This window comes from Tricharina praecox, assembly GCF_024521635.1.
Source record: "Tricharina praecox strain CBS 144465 chromosome Unknown BZA05scaffold_20, whole genome shotgun sequence".
Lineage (NCBI taxonomy): Eukaryota > Fungi > Ascomycota > Pezizomycetes > Pezizales > Pyronemataceae > Tricharina > Tricharina praecox.
In genome coordinates, this window is record NW_026250422.1 from 673,925 (window position 1) to 698,211 (window position 24,287).

General features: G+C 54.9%; 11 protein-coding genes across 11 annotated transcripts; 5 read left to right on the plus strand and 6 right to left on the minus strand.

The window, feature by feature from the left end:
* Window positions 1-1,090: 1,090 nt before the first annotated feature.
* BZA05DRAFT_121879 (uncharacterized protein) lies at window positions 1,091-2,155 on the minus strand. The gene is made up of 2 exons (XM_051478690.1): window positions 1,666-2,155; window positions 1,091-1,568 (listed from the first exon to the last, which is right to left on the minus strand). Exons 1-2 carry the CDS (start codon window positions 1,875-1,877, stop codon window positions 1,178-1,180), a joined length of 603 nt encoding a protein of 200 aa, XP_051337630.1. The 5' UTR covers window positions 1,878-2,155; the 3' UTR covers window positions 1,091-1,177.
* On the plus strand, window positions 2,014-3,010 carry BZA05DRAFT_420472 (uncharacterized protein; the record flags this gene model as incomplete). The annotated part of the gene is made up of 6 exons (XM_051485646.1): window positions 2,014-2,065; window positions 2,096-2,229; window positions 2,273-2,312; window positions 2,645-2,733; window positions 2,777-2,931; window positions 2,992-3,010. The coding sequence occupies 6 exons, from the start codon at window positions 2,014-2,016 to the stop codon at window positions 3,008-3,010; spliced, it is 489 nt and encodes a 162-aa protein (XP_051337631.1).
* Window positions 3,011-4,893: 1,883 nt separating this feature from the next.
* On the plus strand, window positions 4,894-6,325 carry BZA05DRAFT_121928 (uncharacterized protein). The gene is made up of 2 exons (XM_051478692.1): window positions 4,894-5,278; window positions 5,345-6,325. The coding sequence occupies exons 1-2, from the start codon at window positions 5,031-5,033 to the stop codon at window positions 6,216-6,218; spliced, it is 1,122 nt and encodes a 373-aa protein (XP_051337632.1). The 5' UTR covers window positions 4,894-5,030; the 3' UTR covers window positions 6,219-6,325.
* Window positions 6,326-7,274: 949 nt separating this feature from the next.
* BZA05DRAFT_404689 (small GTPase superfamily) lies at window positions 7,275-9,281 on the minus strand. The gene is made up of 7 exons (XM_051484336.1): window positions 8,958-9,281; window positions 8,722-8,749; window positions 8,590-8,638; window positions 8,473-8,507; window positions 8,255-8,391; window positions 7,974-8,177; window positions 7,275-7,889 (listed from the first exon to the last, which is right to left on the minus strand). Exons 1-7 carry the CDS (start codon window positions 8,979-8,981, stop codon window positions 7,758-7,760), a joined length of 609 nt encoding a protein of 202 aa, XP_051337633.1. The 5' UTR covers window positions 8,982-9,281; the 3' UTR covers window positions 7,275-7,757.
* A 939-nt stretch (window positions 9,282-10,220) lies between these two features.
* On the minus strand, window positions 10,221-11,054 carry BZA05DRAFT_420475 (retrieval of early ER protein Rer1; the record flags this gene model as incomplete). The annotated part of the gene is made up of 4 exons (XM_051485647.1): window positions 10,221-10,351; window positions 10,455-10,700; window positions 10,809-10,926; window positions 10,986-11,054. 4 exons carry the CDS (start codon window positions 11,052-11,054, stop codon window positions 10,221-10,223), a joined length of 564 nt encoding a protein of 187 aa, XP_051337634.1.
* An 874-nt stretch (window positions 11,055-11,928) lies between these two features.
* On the minus strand, window positions 11,929-13,941 carry BZA05DRAFT_404692 (Ferroporti-1). The gene is made up of 4 exons (XM_051484337.1): window positions 13,680-13,941; window positions 13,571-13,623; window positions 13,177-13,519; window positions 11,929-13,126 (listed from the first exon to the last, which is right to left on the minus strand). Exons 1-4 carry the CDS (start codon window positions 13,881-13,883, stop codon window positions 12,137-12,139), a joined length of 1,590 nt encoding a protein of 529 aa, XP_051337635.1. The 5' UTR covers window positions 13,884-13,941; the 3' UTR covers window positions 11,929-12,136.
* BZA05DRAFT_404695 (uncharacterized protein) lies at window positions 13,942-15,364 on the plus strand. The gene is made up of 4 exons (XM_051484338.1): window positions 13,942-14,299; window positions 14,363-14,426; window positions 14,480-14,874; window positions 14,931-15,364. The coding sequence occupies exons 1-4, from the start codon at window positions 14,093-14,095 to the stop codon at window positions 15,282-15,284; spliced, it is 1,020 nt and encodes a 339-aa protein (XP_051337636.1). The 5' UTR covers window positions 13,942-14,092; the 3' UTR covers window positions 15,285-15,364.
* A 262-nt stretch (window positions 15,365-15,626) lies between these two features.
* BZA05DRAFT_404696 (uncharacterized protein) lies at window positions 15,627-17,804 on the plus strand. Its single transcript, XM_051484339.1, has 6 exons — window positions 15,627-16,040; window positions 16,102-16,157; window positions 16,225-16,341; window positions 16,403-16,551; window positions 16,615-17,211; window positions 17,278-17,804. The coding sequence occupies exons 1-6, from the start codon at window positions 15,922-15,924 to the stop codon at window positions 17,569-17,571; spliced, it is 1,332 nt and encodes a 443-aa protein (XP_051337637.1). The 5' UTR covers window positions 15,627-15,921; the 3' UTR covers window positions 17,572-17,804.
* Window positions 17,805-17,944: 140 nt separating this feature from the next.
* BZA05DRAFT_122088 (IMP-specific 5-nucleotidase) lies at window positions 17,945-19,798 on the minus strand. Its single transcript, XM_051478693.1, has 6 exons — window positions 19,674-19,798; window positions 19,584-19,608; window positions 19,339-19,513; window positions 19,105-19,274; window positions 18,248-19,038; window positions 17,945-18,189 (listed from the first exon to the last, which is right to left on the minus strand). Exons 1-6 carry the CDS (start codon window positions 19,682-19,684, stop codon window positions 18,111-18,113), a joined length of 1,251 nt encoding a protein of 416 aa, XP_051337638.1. The 5' UTR covers window positions 19,685-19,798; the 3' UTR covers window positions 17,945-18,110.
* Window positions 19,799-20,695: 897 nt separating this feature from the next.
* On the plus strand, window positions 20,696-22,517 carry BZA05DRAFT_376490 (S-adenosyl-L-methionine-dependent methyltransferase). Its single transcript, XM_051481819.1, has 4 exons — window positions 20,696-21,102; window positions 21,167-21,726; window positions 21,780-22,098; window positions 22,156-22,517. The coding sequence occupies exons 1-4, from the start codon at window positions 20,893-20,895 to the stop codon at window positions 22,210-22,212; spliced, it is 1,146 nt and encodes a 381-aa protein (XP_051337639.1). The 5' UTR covers window positions 20,696-20,892; the 3' UTR covers window positions 22,213-22,517.
* Window positions 22,518-24,254, minus strand: BZA05DRAFT_404709 (DnaJ domain-containing protein). The gene is made up of 3 exons (XM_051484340.1): window positions 23,977-24,254; window positions 23,743-23,883; window positions 22,518-23,677 (listed from the first exon to the last, which is right to left on the minus strand). The coding sequence occupies exons 1-3, from the start codon at window positions 24,130-24,132 to the stop codon at window positions 22,634-22,636; spliced, it is 1,341 nt and encodes a 446-aa protein (XP_051337640.1). The 5' UTR covers window positions 24,133-24,254; the 3' UTR covers window positions 22,518-22,633.
* Window positions 24,255-24,287: the final 33 nt, after the last annotated feature.

Consider the following 24,287-nt stretch of genomic DNA (forward strand, 5'->3'; position numbering starts at 1 on the left):
TACATAGCAAGCGGAAAAAGTACCGACCCGCGGGTTTGCATGCACCTACCGTAAGGGGGCAGCGGCCCCCTCGCGGCGGATTCTCCTGCAGAACAACTCATCGCGCGCGCGCCGGAACTCTCAACGGTTTCATAGTATGTAGAGTACGGTATGGGTGCTTTAGTCTCCCGGGGACCGGCGCTGGGCCGGTATGTAGAGCAGGTGGGTATGAGGGGGATGGATGCGGCGCCGGGCGCCGGGCGGACCGGGTGCCCGAGGGCTGGGGATTGTGATTACTGTACTCTACAGTGCGCTCGTATCCAGCCACACCTGCACCTGGCACGCCACTCTGAGGCTCCGCCGTTTCCACTAATAATCGGAGCACTCTTCGCTTCTCTCCTCTTCCAAGGTACCGTACATAGTGGAGAGAGCTTCCTTATCCGGGAACACAGCCTAAGCTTCAGCCGGTACTCCCCTCCCCTCGACTCTGCCGTACTCTACCGTACTTTATGCAGATGTCCAACGGCCTACGGACCGTCGCGGAGTAACCACCGTAGAGTACTCTACCTACCCCAGGAATCGGAACATCGAAATACCGGAGTGTTGAAATACCGGAACAACGGGACCCCCGAGCATCTACCGGTATGTATAGTACTCTAAACGCCGCCGCCGCCGCCGCCGCCGCCGCTGGTTCGGTGGGATTGACGCTCTTTGCGAACTGACACCTCGTATGCTAGAGTAGGTAGAGCACTCGTGAGCTCGCTGTTTGTGCCTCTCCGTGAGGGGATCGCTAGCTAGCTACCGGTGCTGCCTATACTGGTGCTAGTACTAGTACACATCAGCAGTCTATGGACTCGACATACGAAGCTGCAACTAACTTCCTGGCCTACATAGGTATTTCGCTCAGTGGCTTGCAGCAACAGGAGTATCACCAGCAGTTGGCAGCAGTGGCAGCAACAGTACCGACAACAGCAGCAGCAACACCAGCAACACCAGCTGTAACAGCAGTACCGACAGCAGCTTAAACGCACTCTTCACGCACTCTTCACGCACTCTTCACGCACTCTTCACGCACTCTTCACGCACTCTTCACGCACTCTTCACGTCGTGCGGTCGAGCCTTAGCAGAGCCCTAGGAGAGGTACTCTACATACATACAGTATGTATTGTACATGCCCTGCAGCGCGTATGTAACCACTCTACTCTACCGTACTCAACCGTACATGTCTCCGCAATCGGTACCCAAAGCACCTGCTACCTGCTTTGCACCTAGAGCACATTGCACCTAGTACTAGCAGAGCAGCGTAAACCTGCGTGCGCTGGCTGGTACCAAACCGACATTCTCTCGATTCCCTCGAGAGGAGCTTTGACCCGACCTTTTCCCAGTCCGTGCATTCAATCCGTGCAGTACAATCCGTACATCGCAGTGCAGCGCAGCGCAGTGCGTGAATTCCGTGCAGCTGCCTGCCTGCCTGCCAACAGATCCCATCCGGAGTTCTTACATACCAACATGCATACCAACATACCAATGCACGTGCACGTGCCATCCCACGTTGTTCTATCCATCTATTTTTTTCCTCGCAAATTTTTCTTTGCGAAGGAGCGAGCGAGCTGTCAGAATGTGAGCTGGTTCCGTCTGGTGTGCTGGGGTGGGTTGGGGTGATCCCGTTCCAGGGGGTTGGCATACATATTGGCATATTGGCATGCGGTAAGTTCTCCCGACGGATCGTGGGGAACGATGGGAGGAGACGGGCGGACGTCGGAGCGAGGGAGCGAGCGAGGGCTGTAGGATAGAGTGCGTAGAGTGTGTAGGATATCACGAGGTGCGAATGTTTGGAACGCCCGCCGCCGCCCGCCGCCCGTGTGGGGCTCGTTTACACGGGTCAATTGTTCATACATGTAGATGAAACGAGATGAGCCTGTGTATATTACTTGTTCATGTGAAGGCAGGAACAAATGGAACAAATGGAAGCGATGGAGCGGAATGGAATGGAGATGTCAGGGGTGTTCCACCCCCCATACTCTAGGGTTGAGAATGGGGGCCGGTCTCCGGGCCTTTTGTTTTTTCTTTTCTGTCTTGCTTTCTCGTATGCACTCCATGCACACCGTCAATCTAGGCACTATTCGCAAGCGATTCGCTGGTTTCCTCCGACGCGGGCTGCAGGCGATTGACTTTTTGACTTTTTGGTTTCCTGCACGTGTGGCGGGGACGGGAGGGTCGATACTGATGGGCAAGTCTTTGCGTGGTCGTGTCGGTGCCATCGTGTAGAGTACTTTACTCCATGTACGGGTAGGCATGGGGTAGTTTTGAGGGGCCGCCGGAGCCTGGAGGAGGTGTGTAGATGTCTGCTGTTATGGGCGGACAGTAGGTATGGTATGTACTCCGGTAAATATGATACCGGTACCGGTATCTACTCTACCTGTGTAAGGCGGGATTTGCAGCGGGGCCGTTTCGATGTTCACGATGATGATGACCAGTGCAGGCAAAGACTGCAGCCCATCCCTGAGCTCGGATGGACTGGACTGGACTGGACTGCTCAACTGCTCAACTGCTCGACCGACTGCTCAACTGCTCAACTGCTCAACTGCTCAACCGACCGATGAGAGGCATTCGATCGGGGACATTCGACGTCGAGCCACCACCACTAGGTACTACTGCCTGCCAGTCGGAAACTCTGCCGGAGACGACGAGAGCCAGAAAGATGCGCGAGCGTCGCGAGCGTCAGCCAGCATGGCGAACCTTGATCTATGTACGGTATGTAGCATTCGAGGGCCTGCCTGCTAGGTAGGTGCTCTAGTGTAAGGTTGTAGTCGTCGTCCTTGTCGTCGCCCTTGCCGTCGTCGAAACCCAGTTGATGTCGCAGCGAAAGCGAAGGTTAACTGCTACATGTGCACCTCGAGTACGCCAACCCGAGACGTCGTCGGCGTCGACGATCCGCCTCGAGTATGTACGGTATGTATGTGAGGGGTCTGCTACGTGTAAGGCATGGGATGGGGATCATCGGTATCGTAGATACGGCACCGCACGGTAGGTGTCCGGCCTTGGTCTCGAGTCTCGACCAGGCACAGCGTCGGCTGGAACCGAGGCGTATCGATAGGGCAGCCTTGACAACGCGGCTCGCGGACAGCGGGGAAGGGGGATTGGCCGGGCGCGGCTGTGGCATACGGCACCCACCTATCGGTCTCGGTCCCACTTCCCACTGTCCCAGCCTCGCGGGCAAACGGCACCAGTGAGCGATGGGAGGGGAGTGCTGCACGGGTACTGTGCTAGACAGTAGTGCTGTGTAGTGCGGTGCCGCGATGTGTCGTGCTGTGCAGTGCTGTATGTATGTCGGTGCTTGGTTAGCAGGCACATAGCACACATGCTCCATTTCACGGCTCTCATTCGAAAGCAGCAGGTATCAGAAGCACCGTGGAGTAGGTACTGTACATACATGTCGCCGCCTCCGATGCAGAGAATGCCTGTGTCTGTCTGTCCGCCAGTCCGCCCGTCTGTCTGTCTGTCTGTGCCTTTCCAGTCGTACCGTGCCGATGCGAGGCACCGAGCAGCGATTCGATTGGTGCCGATGGAAGGCCGGATGGATCCTGGATTGGTCCTGGAAGCCTCAACGTTCCATCCGACCCAGTTATCCAGCACCGAGTCGCTAGCGTGTGCTGCCACGATCCCATCCGCGACAAATAATAATGCACTCCCAGCTGTCTAGCGCCAGGGACCGGGTGCAGCTGTGCAGTTGCAGTGTGCACTTCTCCAACATTCCGTTCGTTCGTTCGGTCGTTCGTTCGCATGTCAGCCATGCACGCAGCCTGCGGCCTTTCTTCCTTCCCCTTCCCTCACCCCTCGTTCCCCGATGGCGATTGCGCTGCTTGCTTTTTTGGCGATCCCGACTGGGAGTCTGAGCCAGCACGCACACCACACACACACCACACACACGCTCGGACTCGGACTCGGACTCGGACTCAAGCCAGACTCAGAACTCAGACTCAAGCTCAGACTCAGAACTCAGACTCAGACGCCAGACGCAAGCGGGTTGGTAAGAGTGTGATGCTTTGATACCCACCGAAGCCCGAAGGTGCTGCGAAATTTCTGGAATCTTGGATTGCGCAGCAGCAGCAGCAGCAAAAATACCCACCACCACCGGCAAAAGTGGTTTTGTGGGGTATCAACCTGTTTCCATCCAGAACACCCGCCCGCTGCTCCATCTAGAGTGCCGTACCGTAATCTACATACCTCCTCTACTATAGCCTCTGTAACTAGAGGAACTCACTGCTCGGCGCTGCTCCATCTAGAGTGGAATATCCTTCACAAAACCGTTCCTCCCGTACCCAGGCAAGCAAGTAGCATAGGCACTCTATCTGCATCCGTGCACAGCGAACAGCGTCGTCGTCGTCGTCGTCGCTCCCATCGCCCACCCCCCGCGTCTGGATTCCAAACTCAGGAGTTAGTTCCTGCAGGAGTCAACGGTGCAGCCATCTCCCCCACGATTGATGTGGATGGATGGATTCGTCACGTTTGGTTATTTTTGAGTTCGGGTTGTGTTTGGCGGCTGGCCGGCCACGGTGCCAAGCCGTGCCGCAGCCTTCGCCCCCCTTACTTTCTGACTCCTTAGCCTACTGGGCCTGCCTGCCTGCCTGGCGGGCTGTCCTGCCATCCATTTATTTAAAGGACAACCTGTCCTCTACATCAAGTGTCCAGCACCCTCAACTCCGAGACCACCACCACCACCACCACCACCACTCCCACTACCACCACCACCACCATTACGAGAGCCCCCAGTGAATGCTCATCGAACATACCTTAGCTCCTCCCAGTCATTAGATAGCTCCTTCTCCTCTACCCTCATTACCTCCCTCCCAAACATTCTCTCTCTTCTTACCTTCCATCACCGAAAAGAAAGCAAGAACCACTCTCACTACAATCCCATTCGGCCCTATTCCCATCAGGCCCTACTACTACCACTACTACTCACCACCGCCGAACCTACCCTCCGCTACCAATCCATTTACTCCTGAACTCGCCCTTCGCTTCGTCCCGGTCTGCAAAGCTTCTCCAACATGTCGATTATCTTCGAGGACATCCTTGGCGCTACCAGATCCCAGAGCCCCGATGACTTTTCGTCACCGTGCAGCCCCCAGAGCTCGCGGGACACCACACCCACAAGCTCGCCACCTCCGTCATACAGTGGCTCCGTGGATGGCACAACAATCAAGACCGAGTCCGACAAGACGGAGACAAAACCCGTAAAGAAGAGAAAGTCATGGGGCCAACAGCTTCCCACACCGACCACAAACCTCCCTCCTCGGTATGTTCTGCTTGCGGACCCTTACCTACCTACCTGCCAAGCACCCTTAGACTAACCGTAATGCAGTAAGCGAGCAAAGACCGCCGAAGAGAAGGAGCAGAGACGAGTAGAGCGTGTGCTCCGTAACAGGGCCGCCGCTCAGAAGTCAAGGGAAGTCAAGAAGCAACAGTTGGAAGCTATCGAGCAGGAGCGAGATGTCCTCAAGCGAGAGAACGAGGTTCTGGCAGCCGAGAACTCGCACTTCCAGAGCATCGTGTCGCAGATGCAGGATCGCTTCCAGCAGATGCAGGAGGAGAACCGCCGATTGCGTCTGACTTCCGGATCCCCCGAACAAGAACAACAACACCAGCCACTCATGGACGACAAGCCTCTCGACGAGTTCGTCTTCGACACCAACTACGGTCTCGACCCCACCTCTCTCTTCTCCGCCACCGGAACATCCCAAAACGAGCCAGAATCCCCCTGTATGACACATCAACCTGCCGCGTTGATGTGTGACCTGCCGTGTCTGCAGGGGAAACCGATTATGGCAATATCTTCGATATTGATGGGATGTATCTGGATGGCAGCCTCGATTGTCTCTCGGACGGCGACAGTGGTCTCCCGTCTTCGCCGGAATCCTCTTCGGCCCTCTCACCTGAGCGACTCCTCGACGAGTTCCTCGACTGCGAACGGGGCGCTTCCCTGGCACATGACGAGTCTGATCTGCTGCACGGTTTTGGCGCATCTACGGATCGCGACGGATTGTAGCACGCAGCAGGCTGCGTCTAGTGCCGCGGAGGCTGCTCCGCGAGCGTCGAGTGATGCTCGCCTGGTTTCCGTCTCTAGTGTTTGTGGTTCGAAGTGGTCAAGGCGGAGTTTGTTGGACGCAACAAAACCCGTTCGGAGCCATGGGGCGAGAAGGGAATGGACTGGTATACGATCATGTCTGTTCCGGTAATTTTGGGTTGGGGGGTCCTCCTTGGTTTTTGTTTTTCACGTGGTGTTTTCGGTGTATAAAAGGCGTTCTTTCCTCTTTCCTCTCTAGTTGTTTTTCTTTTATTTCCTTTTTCATGAAACGTTTTTCCTTTCTCTGTTACCTTTCACAGCACTCCTTGGACGGGCCAGGTCGAGTCATGAAACGGTTGGGTGGTCTAAACAAAAAATACTTTTCTTTAACTTTTTCTTCTTCGGTCGTATTGGGAATATACGGATGGCGGTTGGTTGGGTTGGGTTGGTTGAGGGGGGTTGGTTGAGGAAAGCGACGGATAAGGACGGGGATGTGATGTGACGAGTGGGTTTGATAGCCGCCGTGTTGAACTGGCTGGCTCACTACTCGGATCAGAACTGATCTTGACTTGACGGAGATTTCTTGGCTGGTCTTTCTTGACTGATCTTCCTGGACCGACGGATGGGATGGGATCGGTGGAGGGGATGGTGACGGGATGGGATGGCATGGGGATGGGATCGGTGGAATGAAACGCGATGGGATGCGATGGGATTTGATTGATGGAATTGATGGGTTGGAGAAACCTGGAATTGATTGTTGTTTGCGATCATTACTACTCTTCATCTCTACTGTGCTTTCCTTCGGTGAAATGTAATGTAATGTGACATGTGAACTTGAAACGAAACGAACAAACCAAAAAAAAAGTTGGCACGCAATTATCTCGGCCGGACAATAGAAATGCCATGACAATTCCCTGCCTTGCCTACAGAGATGACTCCTACCTAGATGTATGTACCTATACCAAACCGAGGCAGAGCCATAATTTCATAATTTCATAGTTTCATAATCCCATAAACAACCATAACCATGCATTGCATGCATACCGGCAGGTACTCTACATGACCTGCTCGGTGGTCGGTGGTCGGCTTCATATAGGCATCATATATACTGGGTAAATGTACGGCAGCTAGATGGGCCTTACCACAGTATAGCAGAGTAGAGCACCGTAGTATATTCACCCCCGGATCCACGGATCCACGGATCTCCAGTTCCAGCTGCTGCTGGTCTCGCCAGGCTCGCCAATTCGGTGTTCAACTTTCAACTTTCAACATCATCCGATGTCTTTACTACCACAAAGTACTTTACATTTCAATATCCAAAAAATCATATCCGGTTCGTACTTGAGTATTCAAAGCAAAATGATATCCTATCCCATCCGAAAAATTCAATCCAAAATCCAAAATCCAAAATCCAAAGCCAAAAGCCAAAAGCCAAACGGATGAACGCTCGCAAATCTTGCCGAAAAAAAGAAGAGAGAACAGAGACAAAACACGCCAAATTCCCCCAACTAACCAACTAACCAACCACTCCCTCCCCACTCCTGCAGGAAAATCACAAAACGAGCGCAAGAAGACAAGACAAGACAAGACAAGACATTACAATTGGTTTGGTAGATGTGGGTCGAGGTCGAGGGGAGAGACAGTTTCGTAGGAGGTGTGAGGTGTGAGGGGGGTGTGAGGGTGAGAAGAGAGGAGGGCGGAAGGAGAAGGACTACAAGATGACGCACGAGCGCTTCTCCTTCGCGCCCTTCGCATTAGCACTCAGGGCGACGCGGGCGGCCTCCGTGAAAGCCTCGTTAACCCCACGGTTCATCTTCGCCGAGCACTCGAGATATCGCAGTGCCTGTCACCGTCGTCCGAATCAGTTCCAGTTCCTGCGCTTCCACTACTCCCGTAGCTAAGTGGGAGGACGGGGGGAGGGGGTTACCTTGATCTTCTGTGCTACCTGCAGCCCCTCGTGGTACTGAATAAACCCTCCCGGAATCTCGCGCGCGCTGCCTACCGCCTCGTCACCGGCCTCTCGGAGATCACACTTCAGCGCCACCAGCACCAGCTTCACGCCCTGACAGTTGTCGGCGATCTCGCCGACCCATTTGCTTTCCACGTTCTCTAGCGAGTCGCGAGAGTCCACCTTTCCATCCATCTGTTAGCGACTGAGTGAGGGGGGAGGTGGCTAGGGAAGAGGAGGAGGAACAGGGGGGCACAAACAGAGAAACATAGCATGATCGTGTGCGTATCGCTGTAGCTCAGTGACCGTAGGCGATCAAACTCCTCCTGGCCGGCGGTATCCCACAACGACAGTTCGATGTGCGTGTTGTCGACGTAAACATCGTGAACGTAGTTCTCTAGTGGCAGTGTTAGTGCGCGCTCTCTCTCTCTCACCCTCTCGAGCTCGAGAGGGCTGAGGGGGACAAAGGAGGGGCTACCAAAAACAGTCGGCTCGTAGACTTGCGGGAAATATCTGTTCACGCTCACGCGCGTCAGTCGCGATGGATGGGCAAGGGCAAGGCGGATGCCGAGGGAGGGGAGGACGCGTCACGCACCCCCGCGTGAAAACATTCAGCAGCGAAGTCTTGCCGCACGCTCCATCACCTATTCACGGTCAGTGTCCTTGCTCGGTCATGTGCGGTGCAGTGCACTGGCTGCGCGTGCGCGGGGCGAGAGGGGGCCCGTACCGAGCAGAACTATCTTCCGTTGTGTGGTCTTTCGGCGGCGCATTACAGTTAGTTAGCCTTGTGTGATTCGATCGATCGTTTGTTCGTTTATTCGTTCGTGGATTGTGGATTGTGTGAATGTGTATGTAAAGGAGAGTGGGTGGGTGGGTAACGGAGGAAGGGGGGATGGTGGTTGGCAGGCAGGCAGGCAGGTAGGTGCACGGCGGGTAGTTATGGAAATGGTTGGGGGAGGGAACCTTGTTTGAGCCGCAGAGGGGCATGGTGAGCGGCGGCGGTGTCGGCGTCGGTGTCGACGCGTGGTGCAGGGATGACGATTGGTTGGTTAGTTGGATGGATTGGTGGGCGGTGATGGGGCGCTGCTAGGAGGGCGGGCGGCGACGACGACGACGGATGGGGACGCGAAGGAGAATGGCGAGGAAGGAGGAAGGGGGAGTGGTGTTCTTCTTCGGATTGAAGAAAGCACACGACAACGAAAGTCATAAAAGTCTCACTCTATTCTCAATTCACCCCTTTGACGCCGACGACAGTTGCTGTTACTGTACCTACTCTACTTACGTGCATCTCATGGTCTATGATATCCCGTGTCTGTTAAACATCGCGAATGAGAAGTGACGAGACTCGGGAGGCTGGTAGGCATGTGCTCTAGGCAGCTCGGAGCTGGCCCCTGAATGCTGGGATGAGCTAGATGGGTATCGATATCTCGACCGACGACCACACGTCGGAGCATGTTTTTTGAGGGGCCGCACTGAGCACTGTTGAAGCGCCGATAGTTGGGTGTTCTCGAAACCATCACTGATGTCCGATGTCCATGTCTGTCTGTTCCAATAATAGACGCTGGTTGAAGGTACCTGTACTAGTATCGTGTGTATACCTTCGGGAGACCAATGCCCTCCGGAGTCCGCAGACCGAAAACCGCCAGGCACAACTTCGTGTGTCTATATCGCCTTCGCTAATAAAATCTCATGACAGCACTCCGGGGCGCAGGCAGCGCAAGGCGTCCCCCATGCTCGTGAAGTCCGCCGTGCAAAATATGCCGATACAGTCATCTTCATCTTCAGCCCGGGGCTGCATACCTCGGTCATGATATATAACCTGCTGAGCGATACGATGGTTATCCTCACCGCATGTAAATGGTAAGTAATCCCGAGGTCCAACTTCTAATATACGAACAAGTATCTAGCACCAGGTATCATGATGGACACAACGAGCCCCTTACAAAAGAAACCCGTAGAGAGGATAGAATACAACCATTCCCCCGCAAGCCACCAGACAAACATCCGCCCTCCGCTCCGCTCATCGAAAGCCCATCGAAACATTAAGTATGAGTAAAACAACAGCCATGGCAAACAGCAAGGAAAAAGCCAATAATTTTTTATATCAAGCTCTCATGCGCCGTTCGTCTATCTATCCAATCCATCCGCCCCGTAAAATGATCGTTTCGACACGCACGTACACTCATGATCTCCGGGCACACCACGCACGCGCACAAACAGCATCAATTACGACCGGGTGTAGCGGGTCTTGCCGAAGGTAAAGGGAACGTAGCGGTACTTGATCATGTGCTGGATCTGTCTCCTCATCGTCAAGGCGAAGAGAATGATCCAGTAGATGACGAGAACGGGCCAGAAGACTAGTACATCTCAGTCAGTTTCATATGCAAGCAGGACCCCCCACCACACCACCACCACCACCGCCGCCGGTGATGATTTATCGAGCCGAATTCTGATACATACCAGGAATGTCGCAAGCATCGAACATCGTCGCCACCATGCTGAATCCGATCGCCCGCGTGGCATTGTGCCAGAACTTGAACTCGGGCAGCCGGCGGATGAACGGTCTGAACTCCTCGTCCTGCTTCGTGGGCAACGCCGACTGACCTCCGCCCTCCATCTCGTCATCCTGCTCCAGCGACGGGTCGAATTTCGGCGTCAAGAAAGCGAGGAACAAGTTGAGCAGGTATATTCCGAGCGTGTAGCAAACTATACATCCCGAGAGCTCGGTCAGTCCTTCCATCCCTCTCTCTCTCCCGATTGAAACCGCCCACACGACGGCAAAATTGAAACGGATGGATGAATGGGATAACGAACCAATATACCAGCCGTGGGCGAACAGGATGCGCGCCATGAACATCAGCAGGAGGACTCCCGTGCCGATCCATCGGTAGACCGCGAACGGCACGGACTTGTCAAGGTACGCCTGGTAGGCCTATCCACCACCTCTCGCATCAGCCCTCCATCCATCCATCTGGGGGGGGGGGCACCTACTCTTGTGAAGCGGGAAGTCTGCGCGCTCACGGCGGCGGGAAACGTCTGGTCTGGAGGTACTGAATCCATAGTTGCGCTGAGTTGTGTTTGGGTGAAGTGAAGTATCGATGGTTGAAACGGGATCGTGTGAGTGAGTGAGTGAGTGCGGGCGGGCGGGTGAAGCTGCTGCTGCTGCTGCTGCGAAAGGGGATGCCGTTATTTCTTTCGGAGGAGGAGGCGAAGTCACAGACAAGGTTGCACACTTCAAACTGAGTACGTATGCGTGTAACCGTCGGAGCCTCACATACAAGTGCTTGGCGTTCTTGACGCCAGCTATGCCAGATGGGATGAGCCTTGAGAGTTTGGTGGTCGTGAAGGAATAGAAAGAACTTATCTTTTGAAGCTACATTCCGTCTGCTGTGATTCTAAGCTAGATATTGTTGACTCTTCATCCAACAATGTGAATAAAAGATGCATTCGAAATGACATGTGCGCTGCCTAGAATTAAGCACACACTATCACTCGATGGATGACTCGGTGTGATTCGTCGATTGTGCGAATTAAAAGGCAAAACGAGCCGGATTGAAAGGCTAACTTTGCTTTTACTTTTAAATCCAATACCGTCGCCTACGCTGCCTTTTCAACGTTTAGCCCTTGCCGGAGATGTTATTCTGCTGGATACCTTCGATGTACCTAGGTCGAATGTATCAGTCCTGTCCCCCGGTTTGACTATCTCCACCTGGAAACCGCCTTCATGGCTCATATTCAGAAACATGATTACTCGTGCACATACATCGCATTCAGAAATCTCTTCCATCTAAGAATGGGATCGGCTTGTCGAAATAGCAACCTCAGTGAGCACACTGAGGTCACAGGAGCATGATTTAGACATATTATCTCACTCGTCAATACAGTCCTCTCTTGCACAACGTGGATACAGGCAACGAACTCACTTCATCCCAAAGGGCTGGGCGGAGGGCAATAGGGAACCCACATCAAGCTTGCGGCCAGCGGTCAAAGACAGTGGGGTGGAAATGGAAATATAACTGCCATGATCTACTGAGGTTGAATGCAATGATGATTAAACCCCCTTCCCCCCTCAAAAAAGCCTCCCACTTCATCCCCTTATTGCCATTGATCTATCTATGGCCCATCACCACATAACCACATCACTAGTTCCCGCACTCCCCCCAGCGCACCTTCTCCCAATGGACCAAATGTCCCCTTCTTCCCCGCAGCCACACCATATACGCCAGCAAACTCGCGCCCACGGCGACCGTCCCCGCAGTAGCCAACCACTTGAAGTCCTCGGTCTGAGCCCATACGCCGGTGACAACCCACTGCGCCAGCTCCGCCGCGGAAATGAACCCCATCTCGACGCCGGAATACTCGCTGCGCCTGCCCTCGGGCACGTGGGTCTGCACAAGCGTCTGTGCGGAGAGATCGAAGATCCACAGGCCCATGCGGGAGAGGGCAAGGAAGATGAACAGCGCGGCGGAGGGGAAGGCTGGAGGACCCGATGTGGGGAGAGTAAACAGCAGGAGCGTCACTGGGATCAGATTGGTGAATTGCCACCAGAGTCCCCACAGGCCCATCCGCTCTATGCCGGCGGCTGCGGCGGCGGTGGCGGTGGGCTGTTTGCGCTCCATCATCTGTACGCCCCACGGACTAGCTACCGTGGCGAATACTTCCACCAGCGTGCTGAAGGTCTGGGCGATCGTGATCTCCGAAAGCGGGAACCCCGCGTTGAGGAGGAAGGTCAGCATCGATGCGGAGAATGAGAGCACGGGGAAGTAGAGGAGTGCCAGTGATAGCGATGGGAGCCAGATCTCGGTGGAGAAGAAGAGGCTCAAGCCTTGCGTCCATGAACGGAATACACTCTGTTGTCGAGTGGCCTGGACGGGCGGAGGTGATGGCGCTTTGGGAACCCGGAGTGAGGGGCAGCTCCTATAAACGCGGTAGGCGGTATGCCATTCTATCCCAACGGAGACGGCGTTTATTACGGCGATACATACGGCGGTCACTCGGACGCTCGAGGCGACTAGGGCGAGGACGGAAATGGAGAGGGGGGCGAGAAGCTTGCAGGTCAGGTCTATTCGTCGCATAGAGGCATTCAAGCTCAGGAGGAATGGCGCGGGCTCCGTTGCCGCGATTGCGGGGACCTGGGAGACGGTGAGCCAGCTGTCCCCAGGAGATCTGTAGAACAACATACCCAGTCCCGTTCCATCACCATCATATTCCCCACAGCGCTGAGTCTCTCGCCGATGCCGAGAAGCAGTACAGCCGCAAATATAATCCCCTTCACGACCGGCTTACCCGCGAACGGCTGTTGGTGCCCACTGCCAGCAACTCCAGTCTTCACACCAGTACCAGAGAACCCGCCTTCGACAAATACCTCTCCGACAATGGATATCCACCCCCCGCAAGCCAATATGACGAGTATTCGCTGGACAAAAATACCTATCCGCAATGTCTGCAAGCGCGACGGGTGTTGGTCAGCCCATCTGCCCACCGCAGACGAGAGCGCCAGCGTCGAGAGCGTTGTCAAGATGCCGCTACGTAGCTATTTAGTCCGTCGTACTTGCGGAATTCAGCGGGAGGAATACCGGATCGACGATGCGGTCAATGTATCTGGGTATGCAGAGGCCGTGAAGAGAATCTGGTGTACAATTCACTTTTAGCATGGGATTGCGTAAGGTATACGAGTTATAGTACCGCTGCGAATTCATAGCTGCGCGCATTCCATGTGGAGAGGAAGTGCGAGAGATAGAGTCCCCATAACTGCTTTCGAGTAACGCCTGGTTGCTGCTGCGGGTCCCGGTCTCCGCTGGCGGCCACTTCGGAGTCCTCGTTATCCTGCGCCTGCTCCGGGGCGTCGCCGAAATCATTGTCGCGTTGTGATAAAGCAATGTAACTCATGGACCACCAGTGTGCGGGCAAGAGTGATCGAAAGTGAAGAATTCTCCGTGTCAGGTCCAGTGTTTCATCAGTCAGACGAATCGACAGGGACAGGGGTCCACACAGCTCGAGAGGGAGCTTTGATAATTAGCCTTCCACACACACGACCCTTTGGCTCGCTCGTAGATCAGATCGCGCAAAGACACCACATCTGTTGCCAGCCACCATCCATGTCCCGACCACAATCCACCGCTACCACCAACTTACCGCCTCAGACAGCTCCAACAGCTCCGGCTGTTGCGACAGCTCCTCCGCTACCAACTTCTACAACTACGACGACAGGGACCGAAGATGCACCGATAGCAGCGGGGGAAGAAGAATGGTCCGAGGAAAAGCTAGTCGAATCGCTCCGACGACTTGACGACCTTCACAACCGCGTACTATTCCCCACCAACCGCGCGTGGCCGACCGCTACTACTGGGAGCTGACGGGCAACGTAGCTGATAGGACTCCGCACCGTAATTCCCAAGATTCTTCACCCTCTATCAGCCGAGTATGCAACTCGTAAGCCCCTCCCCCCTGGCCGATGTTAGATGCACGGGACTGAAAACGAGCAGCTGTGGACATGTTTCAGGACTTTTCGAACCGCGCGCTGTCTTGCTCCGAAGAAATCGCGACCTTCAATTCGCTCTACGTGAAGAGCCAGTCCATATTCGAACACGCGGCATCGTCGCGAGCGCGCGATCCGGAGGACATCCGAAGGCTGGCGGTGGGGGAAGTGTTTCTGCCGGAGGAGCAACCGCAAGAAAGCGACGGGGTTAAGAAAGAAGACACGGAGATGAAAGACGCTCCAGCTGTCGGCGAAGAGAAGGAAGAGGAGGAAGAGGTGGTTGAGAATACAAAGGACGAGGACATCGAAGATGTGGTGGAGGAGTTTTCGGGGAGGTTGATGCATCGCGATGTAAATGTGGAAGAACTTCCTGGGGGCACACCCGCGCGACGGTCGCTCAAGGTATGCGGCATGAATCTCTGGCAGTGGGGGGGACTTTTTTGCTCACGCTTTCACAGGTTGTTCTTCCACCACCGTCCTCCCTCCTCTTTACCATCGAGATCACCCCGTCCTCTGATAACTCGCGCGCCTTCGTCGTAACCTCCGTCAAAAGCGCAAAAAAGACGGATGCACCCGTGCACAATCTACACACGGGTATTATGCGCGCCGTCACGGCGCGTCAGTGGCCGGGGAACCTGGAGATGCTACTAGAGATGTTGGGCGCGTACAGGAATATATTCTCCGCTAAATGTGATAAGTGCAGACGGCTCACTGCTGGTAGTAAGGTGGAATTGCCGGTGGTGAGGAAGCTGGTCAAAGATGCCGGGGGCAAAAGGTGGATTGCGATTCATGAGGGGTGTAATGGCATGTAGCGGGGTGTAATGCTTGGGTACTTGGTGTAGTATACGTTGCGCATTAATGAATTTGAGTGATGTGGTGAGCAGCTTGGGATAGATTGTTCCGACAAGGGCAATGGAAGAGCTTCATCATCAACTCCCCGCAAGGTGACATTTACCGAGGATTCTACAACTGTTTCCTCGTCTCCGGGCCTTTTTGTTACTCCATAATACGGCCTAGCTAGATCATGGTTCACTTCCTCCAGCCTCCGCCTGGCAATCTCCGGGCCTTCCCTTGTTGGTTTATTTCCCCATTGATTTCATGCAGCCTAGCTAGACTATCTATAGAATTATATACTGACTCTCATCATTCAATTGCTTCAACCCACCCTCGAGACACTCACTATGTATCACTCATCGACATCCCAAGGCACCTATCTAATCACGCGATCATCTTAGCGTCCAGTGTTCTCTAGCAGCACCCCGCATACACACCTGAAAAGGCTTACTCGCAGTTCAGCCCACCAGCTCGAATCAACACTTGCATTGCCAGCCAGGCCAGCCACCACGACCACGGGTGCATACAAAAGGAGTCGTCGGGCCACTTGTCACAACTTTCCTACAATTGCAATTCCTTACCGCAAACCAAAGCCGCCGCGAAAAAAACAGAAATATGACAACCGCAAACGATATGAACCACCCCCGGCCGGTCCTGGCTGTTGCTGTAGGGATCATCGGCATGGGCGACATGGGGAAGCTTTACGCTCGCCGTATTGCGGCGGCGGGTTGGCGGTGTGTGTGTTCGATCTCGCGGCTCCCCGAAACCCACAGCTGACTGAGTGGGTACCGACAGTGTCAATGCTTGCGATCGCGCCGACAAGTACGAAGCGTTGAAGGAAGAGTTCGCAGGTACCTTACTTACATCCGTCGTTCGCGAAGACATAGTTGGCCGGAATGCGCAGCTGATGCTCTAGAGAGATTGAAAACGTCCATGTGTACCCCAACGGCCATCTCGTGTCGCGGCAGAGCGACTACATAATTTACTCGGTCGAGGCGGAGCTGATTGATGCTGTGGTTGCGCAGTATGGGCCTTGTATGTTCCGACCGCTACTACTCCTTGTGATGAGGAGGGGGGACTGACTATTTGGGGATAGCTACGAAACTCGGTGCAATTGTCGGTGGGCAGACTTCCTGTAAGGCGCCTGAGATTGCTGCGTTCGAGAGACACCTGCCGCCGGACGTGGAGATCATTTCTTGTCACTCGCTACACGGACCGAATGTTGATGCTCGGGGCCAACCGCTGGTGAGTTTTTGCAGCAAGCCAGGCCTTCACTGTACAAGGGCCAATTCTGACACAGACGTGTAGGTTCTGATCAAGCACCGGGCCTCCGATGCCTCATTCGCGCTCGTAACGCAAATCCTCTCCTGCTTCGAGTCCAAATTCGTGCACCTCAGCGCGGAAGAGCACGACCGTATCACGGCGGACACGCAAGCCGTCACACACGCCGCATTCCTTTCCATGGGCTCGGCGTGGACCGCAAACCACCAGTTCCCCTGGGAAGAAACGCGGTGGTCCGGCGGCATCGAAAACGTCAAGATCAACGTGACGCTGCGCATCTACAGCAACAAGTGGCATGTCTACGCCGGCCTGGCGATTCTCAACCCGGCGGCGCAGCGGCAAATCCGGCAGTACGCCGAGTCCGTTACAGAGCTGTTTAAGCTCATACTCCAGGGGAGCCGCGACGAGTTTACGCAGCGCATCACGACCGCGGGGAAATTCGTGTTTGGAGGCCAGGAAGGCAAGGATCTGCTGCTGAAAGATGACCTGCTGGAACAGTTCTCGCTCAGTGGCGTCCCCAAAGCGGAGAGGAAACCGAATTCGCATTTGTCGCTGCTTGCTATGGTGGATTGTTGGCATAAGTGCGGGATAGTTCCCTACGACCACATGATCTGCTCCACACCGGTATTTCCCCCCACCCCCACCCCCACCCCCACCCCCACCTCCCCACGGGCTAACAGAAATACCTAGCTCTTCCGTCTCTGGCTCGGCGCAACAGAGTACCTCTTCCGGCAACCCGAGCTTCTAAACGACTGCATCCGCTTCGCACTAGACGACGAAGGGTTCCGCAGCGACGACCTGGAGTTCACGTTCGCGGCGCGGGGCTGGAGCGAGGCCGTCTCGTTCAAGGACTTTAACGGCTACCGAATGCGCTTCGAGAAGCCGCAGCAGTACTTTGCGCCCCGCTTCCCCGAGGCCATCAAGCTCGGCAATGACATGATCAAGAAGATACTTAATAGGACGAGGGAGCTGGAGTCGAGGTGAGGTGGGGTGGTGGATGACGGCTACATACATACCTGGGTGTGAGGGGATGACGGTACGGCTTGGTAATATATGCTGCGTTCAATGGGCTGTTTTGGTGCTGGAGCTATCTTTGCGGTAACTTCGTGAGCGTGACGGAGGTGGGAATCCTTCATCGGAAGAGACGTGACGCTGTGCTGGTCTACCGATGTACCAGGAGCTGCCAATAAGTGGTGCCTCACCACCATTACGAATTATAAGCACTAGTCCATAGTAGGAGCACACTAAGCCGGATACAATGAAATGAGTGAGTGGTTGTGACTAAGTTGTATGGGGGAAAACCTGGTGAGGCAGCACTTACCCTTACAACAAGCACTCACAACTGCTACATAGATGGTTGAAGCTTACTAGCCGACTTCATTCCGACGTAAACTGAATTATAAACAATGGCTAAATACAACCCACGAGTATAAATCTTATCAAGCGCAAACACAAAACATAAGATGCATAAGCAATGAAATTGGTATTAAAGATCCCCCAAGCTCAAGCTTTCTCTCCAGTGATCACTCCGGAAGCCCATTCTCCATGAGCTCCTTAAGCTCACCCAGGCAAGCGACCGTTTCTGCCGGGCTCGCAACCCAACTAGTATCATCAGCGCTATTTCACTAGGAGGAAGAGATCGGGGAGGGTGGAAGCTTACACAGTTGTCCCCGCCATCCTCGCCTTGAAATCATTATGCCCTGCCGAGAGGAACTGATCTCCAATATGCAACGTCTGATTCCCCTTCACATCACCAAAGAAGCGTTGACAGCAAAGCACGCCCAGCCTCTTATCTCCAATATCGACGAAAACATCGTTCCCGCCGTTGAACGCGCAGAACGGCAGTCGTTTTCCAACCTCGCTCAGCTCCAGCGTCTTCTGCGCGCCCAGCACCGCCTCCTCCAGCTGCTCGCGCGCGAACTTCCCGCCAGACGAGTGAATGATGCCGACGGCGCGCTCCTTGCGGATGACAGTGGCCTCGAGCCGCATGGCCTCGGTGGAGTCCTTGAGACTGTTCTCGGCGATGTCGAGGAGCCCCTGGACGTCCTCGTCGGACCAGGAGCGCATCTCGTCGAGCTGCCATTCCGTCCGCGGCACCCACTCCAGCAGGTCGGCGTGTGTGGGCGACGACCGGAACATGTACGAGCTTTCGCCGCCGAGGACGATGAGGTTGCGCTTTTGGTAGGCGGTGAGGACGCTGGAGTCGCGGATCGATTCGAGGAGCCCGTAGAGTCGCTCCCGGTACCGCGCACCGTCCGTGTATCCCGCCGCTGTGACGATGCCGATGCACAGATTGCGCTCGAGAAGCCACATGATCTTTTCGATCACCGGGTTCGTGGGATCGAGGCATTTGCCGTCGTCGTAGAGGGTGACGTCTCCGTCGAAGGTTATGAGCTTCGTGGGGCCGTCGAGGGTCGCTAGGGACATTATTTGTGCGGTGTTGAGGATGAGCTGCGATTTTTTTCTCCATCAGCACCGGGCGATATGGATGGATGGATGAATGAACGGCGGCCTTACACGAATATCATTGAAACTGGGTGCCACAAACCGCCGCGACGAGATCGCCCGCCGTTGGTCCTGCACGGCGAACGCCTTCTCCAGCAGCAGCGGTGTAAAGAACCGTCCCACCGACGGCACCAGGAAGCGCAGTTTCGAATGCTCCGGTTTCTCCGCTGCATCGCACGTAACTACCCAAGTGCATCAACACCCCCATCTCTCCACCCACACATCTCATCGTAAGGGAGAGCATACTGTGGTCATTCACCAACCCCTCAATATCCCTCATGATCTCCCTGTACCGCCTATGCGCCTCCTCTGCCATCTCCTTGACGGAGGCATTACTCGACGCTGTGGGCTGCGAGTGGAGAACGAACGGGACGGCCAGAAGACCCTTGATGAACTCGATTAGGGCATCGCGACGGTGGGCCTGTGGAGCTTTAAGCACATCATTCAGTATACTGTTTTCACGAGGGGTCAATGCCCGGTGAATGGCTTGCCTTCAGGGCGTATTCAACTCGGTATCTGCGTGGGGGGGTTAGCTTACGCAGCTCCTAGGCTAAGCTCCCTTGAGCTTGGTTCTCTCGTACCTGGTTGTCATTATTCGTATTGATCTGACCTGGGGCTTGTATTCGTTTTCGTATGCGTGTTCAGTTTAGAATTGATGGGGAGCAGAAGGATCAGCGGCAGGAGGACGGTATATAAAGACGAGCTGTCCGTTCGCCAGACGAGCTCCCAGGGAGGTAGCTGGCTGGCCATGGAACGTGTAGCGTAACGTAAGGAACCCGATAACAGAGAGCAGGTGATCACGCAGCACGGCACTGACGAGGATGATGTGCCACCAACCGGCGGCGTTCGCCGAGCTCCCCCAGATTTTGAGTTGGGGACGAACGAGGACTGACAATCGCATTATGTATAGTACACGACTATGTGCCGTCGGGGGACAACTCAAACGGCCGGCAGAAAACGAAGTCAATGCGCTCTGTGGGCAGCCGGCCGGCCAGGAGGTCTCTTGTTCACTTGTCTCTACGTCCCCTGCCTTATGCTGCCTGTGGTCTGCCGGCAGCCCGCATCGACTCTCTTCTTCAGCGTCGAATCCGTTAGATGCATGCGCAGCAATCGAGCTAGTCGAGGTGGCCACGGGAATGTGGCCAAGTCATTCGCCCTTCCGTGTATGCTGTCCAATATCTTTGGCGTCTTTTCCTATCGCGACAACAACAGACAGATACCGGTATGATGGACCGGTGGAGTACATAGAGTACTCTGCCTCTGCCTGTGTGCAAGTACAATGCCAATGCCACACCATATCCGCGTCCAAATTGTGTGGAAGGATGATGAAGGATCAAGGAAGGATAGATGGAAGGATAGCTGCACTCAATCGGTGGCCGGTGAAGACACGCACAGGCTGTGGTATCCAGCTCGGAACTTCACAAGCCTTTCATTCCGGAGCCTTCGTTTGCGTATTCGTATAGATACAACTAGCACTCAGTATTCGTTCGCCACGGGCTGGGGTGCCGCTCACATGTGTGTGGTGTTGTTGCGTAAAGTGGCCACGCTTAACGAGTGTCGGTTCCTGAATCCCTGTCTTGGCTCGTAATATCAGCCCCTTTCGCGGACCGTCGTTTTCGTAACATCCTCCGCGTACTCGGTATCAATTTCACTACAAAACGGTCGCCCCTTCTTTTTTTTTTCTCCCCTCGACAACACCTTCACTTCTCACCTCCTACCTCCTACTACCTTCTTCGCCTTCGTTCAGTCTCACATTTGCCAACCTTAAATCTTCTTCTCCATACACCAAACACATCAACAATGGCCGTCAACAAGGTTCAGCTCGAGCAGGAAGACCATCAGCGTGATGCCGACTTCAAGAAGGCATTGCACGGAAAGACCGCCGAGGACTCTGTCGGCTTCATGGCTATGATGGGAAAGGACAAGGATGCCCAGAAGGCGGCCGTCGACGAGTACTTCAAGTACTGGGACGGAAAGGGAGCCGGAAAGGAGACGGAGGCGGACATGAAGGTAAATAACCACATCAACCCATTGACCGTTTTCCTTGGCGGACGGAGCCTAATAGATATGACAGGAGCGTGTTGACAGCTACGCCACTCTGACACGGCATTACTACAACCTCGCGACGGATCTGTACGAGAACGGCTGGGGCCAGTCGTTCCACTTCTGCCGCTTCTACAAGGGCGAGGGCTTCTACCAGGCGATCGCGCGCCACGAGCACTACCTCGCCCACATGATGGGCCTGAAGGCGGGCATGAAGGTCCTCGACGTCGGCTGTGGTGTCGGTGGTCCCGCCCGCGAAATGTCGCGCTTCACGGACGTCAACATTGTCGGTCTCAACAACAACGACTACCAGATCGAGCGTGCGACCAACTACGCCAAGAAGGCCGGTCTCGCCGATAAGCACTCGTTCGTCAAGGGCGACTTTATGCAGATGTCCTTTGAGCACAACTCGTTCGACGCCGTGTACGCGATTGAGGCGACTGTCCACGCACCCAGTCTCGAGGGTGTCTACACCGAGATCTTCAAGGTCCTCAAGCCCGGTGGTGTCTTTGGTGTCTACGAGTGGCTCATGACCGACGACTACGATGCCACCAACGCCCACCACCGTGAGATCTGCCACGGAATCGAGATGTTTGTCCCTCCATATTCGTTTCTCCCTCGCCGCAATTGCTAACTTTTCTCAGTGGTGACGGAATCTCCCAGATGGTCAAGATCAGCGAAGGACTCCGCGCCATCAAGGCTGCCGGATTCGAGCTCGAGTACCACGAGGACCTTGCCCAGCGCGGTGACGAGATCCCGTGGTACTACCCTCTCGCCGGTGACATGAAATACTGCCGTTCCGTCGGTGATCTCTTCACCGTCCTGCGGATGACCAAGGTCGGACGTGGAGCTGTACACAAGCTCGTCGGTGCGCTGGAGATGATCGGTGTTGCGCCCAAGGGAACGCAGAAGACTGCCGACACCTTGGCTGTGGCTGCGGATTGTCTGGTTGCTGGTGCTAAGGTACGTCCAGATCCAACCCCCACACTTCCTGGGAACCGAATGCTAACTGCTTCACAGGAGAACCTGTTTACTCCAATGTACATGATGATTGCGCGGAAACCTTTGAACGCTTAGGTTCATTTCGTCCAGTTGTTTTTTTGGCTCTTTCTTCCCCTTCACACGTACCACCGGCTTTATACGCGTTTAGATTGGCCTTTACTCTACCAACATATGGAACGAAGCGATGATATAATTAATTAATGGGTTGTCTTTCACCTTTCTTCTGGTGTTTTCATTTTTTTTTGCTTTCTTGTATCTTCTTTTGGTAGACTATAGGGTGGATAGGCGGAACTGGATAGAAATGGCAGTGAATTACTCTCCGAGTAATATCGGCCACTGGTAATCAATGATTTATATCTCCAGTGAAGTGACTCAAGCACATGCGGAAGCAATACGTTTATTGTCACCCCCGAAGTAAACTTTAAAGTAGGTAGCCATTTTTGAACTCCCCCGCACCACCAATCAATCGATTATCAAAGATCTCGACACTCCACATCTAAGCAAACAGAACCCTGAAATCCTCCTTCTTGACGACACCCTTAGCAGCCAACGCCTCCGCCTGACCAACATAGACAGCCTTGACGGCCTCGGGGCCCTTGCTAACATTCAGCTTAGCAACGAGCTCAGCCAACTCATCGGGGTCGACCTTGCTCTGGATGAGCTCAACATCGTTGAGCGCACCATCGATAGCCGCAGGAGTGGCGTCGCCGACAACAAGGTAGTTGTTGTCCTTGACGGAAGCCTTAAGGACACGACGGTTCTTCTTGACAGCCTGCTTCGCAGCCTCCTTCGCCTTCTTTCCAGCCTCACGGCTCGCCTTCGAGGCAGCCTCCTCCTCAATCTTCCGCTTCGCATCCTCCTCGGCCTTCTTCGCCGCCTCCTCAGCCAGGCGCTTCTCCTCGGCCTCGCGGGCATTCTTCTTTGCGTTGCGGCGCTCCTTCTCCTGCTCTTTGAACACCTTAATGCGAGGGTCGAGAGACAGGCCTTTGTCGACGAGCTCGCGCAGGCGCGCAATGTCCTCGTTCTTTCTCTTCTTGCGGGCGGCGTTGTTCTTGCGCTCGACGTGGCGCTTCTGGTCGCGGTTCTCGTTGTCGTCGGGCACGTCCTCGTCCAGGTACTCGAACGTGCGCCACGAATCGAAGTTGTAGAAGAAGTTGTAGAACTCGTCGACTTGCTCGCGCGCCGACTTTTCGTTGCCGAGTGTGGGCACCGGCTGCTTCTTCGAGAAGCGGCCTTCCGCCGCGAAGACCGGCGCCCACAGCTTGTAGAATGAGCCCTTGGCTTTCTTGGAGGGGGGGTCGACATCCGCGTTGTCGTCGACACTGTCGTATTGTCGGCGCTTGACCGGGTCAGAAAGGATCTCCATCGCCTTCTGGATGCACTTGAAGAACGAGTCGTCCTGCTGCGCGCCGGAGCTGCTGGCTGCCTTCTTGTCCGGGTGGTGCTTCAGCACCTTGCGGCGGTGCGCCTTCTTGATCTGCTCGTCGGTGGCGCGGAAGCGGTACTTGGACAGGCCGAGGACGGCGTAGTGGTCTTGGTTCTGCACAGTCGTCAGCTCACCCACTCGCTCACTCACCCACTCAGTAGAAGTTATGGTGATGTTACCTTCCAGTCCTTAGGATCCCGCGTGAGCATGGACGGGTCCTCGGGCTCACTGATCTCGCCGGCATCCTCCTCCTCGACATTCTTGACCTTCTTGGAAGCCTGGATTCTATCGTCCTCTGAGAAAGTGCGGGAATGACGCTTCTATTCAATTCATCAGCCATCCATCCGCATCTGCATCTGCATCCCCTTCCTTCCTTTCTCATAATCATCATCATAACGAGAAAAAAAACCTACTCTGCGAGCATGAGCCAGGAAGTGGGGCCCCAAAGGCTCCAGCTTCCGGTCCACAGCAGCCGTGATGGATGCGTGCGAGACAAAGTTGGAGTCTCCGCCGGTCCACTCGCCAGACAGGGCGGGGAGCGCGTGGTCGAATTTGAGGGTTGCGGCCATCGTGTGTATGTGTGAGTGGTGGTGGTGGTGGAATATGTGTGGAGTTCTCTCAAACAAGGCGGGGTGAGTTCCTAGCAACCTTTTTTTTTCCTCGCATAGAACGGGGAGCCAAGCCACCAACCAACTGACAAGCAAGCAAGCCAATCGCAGCCTGC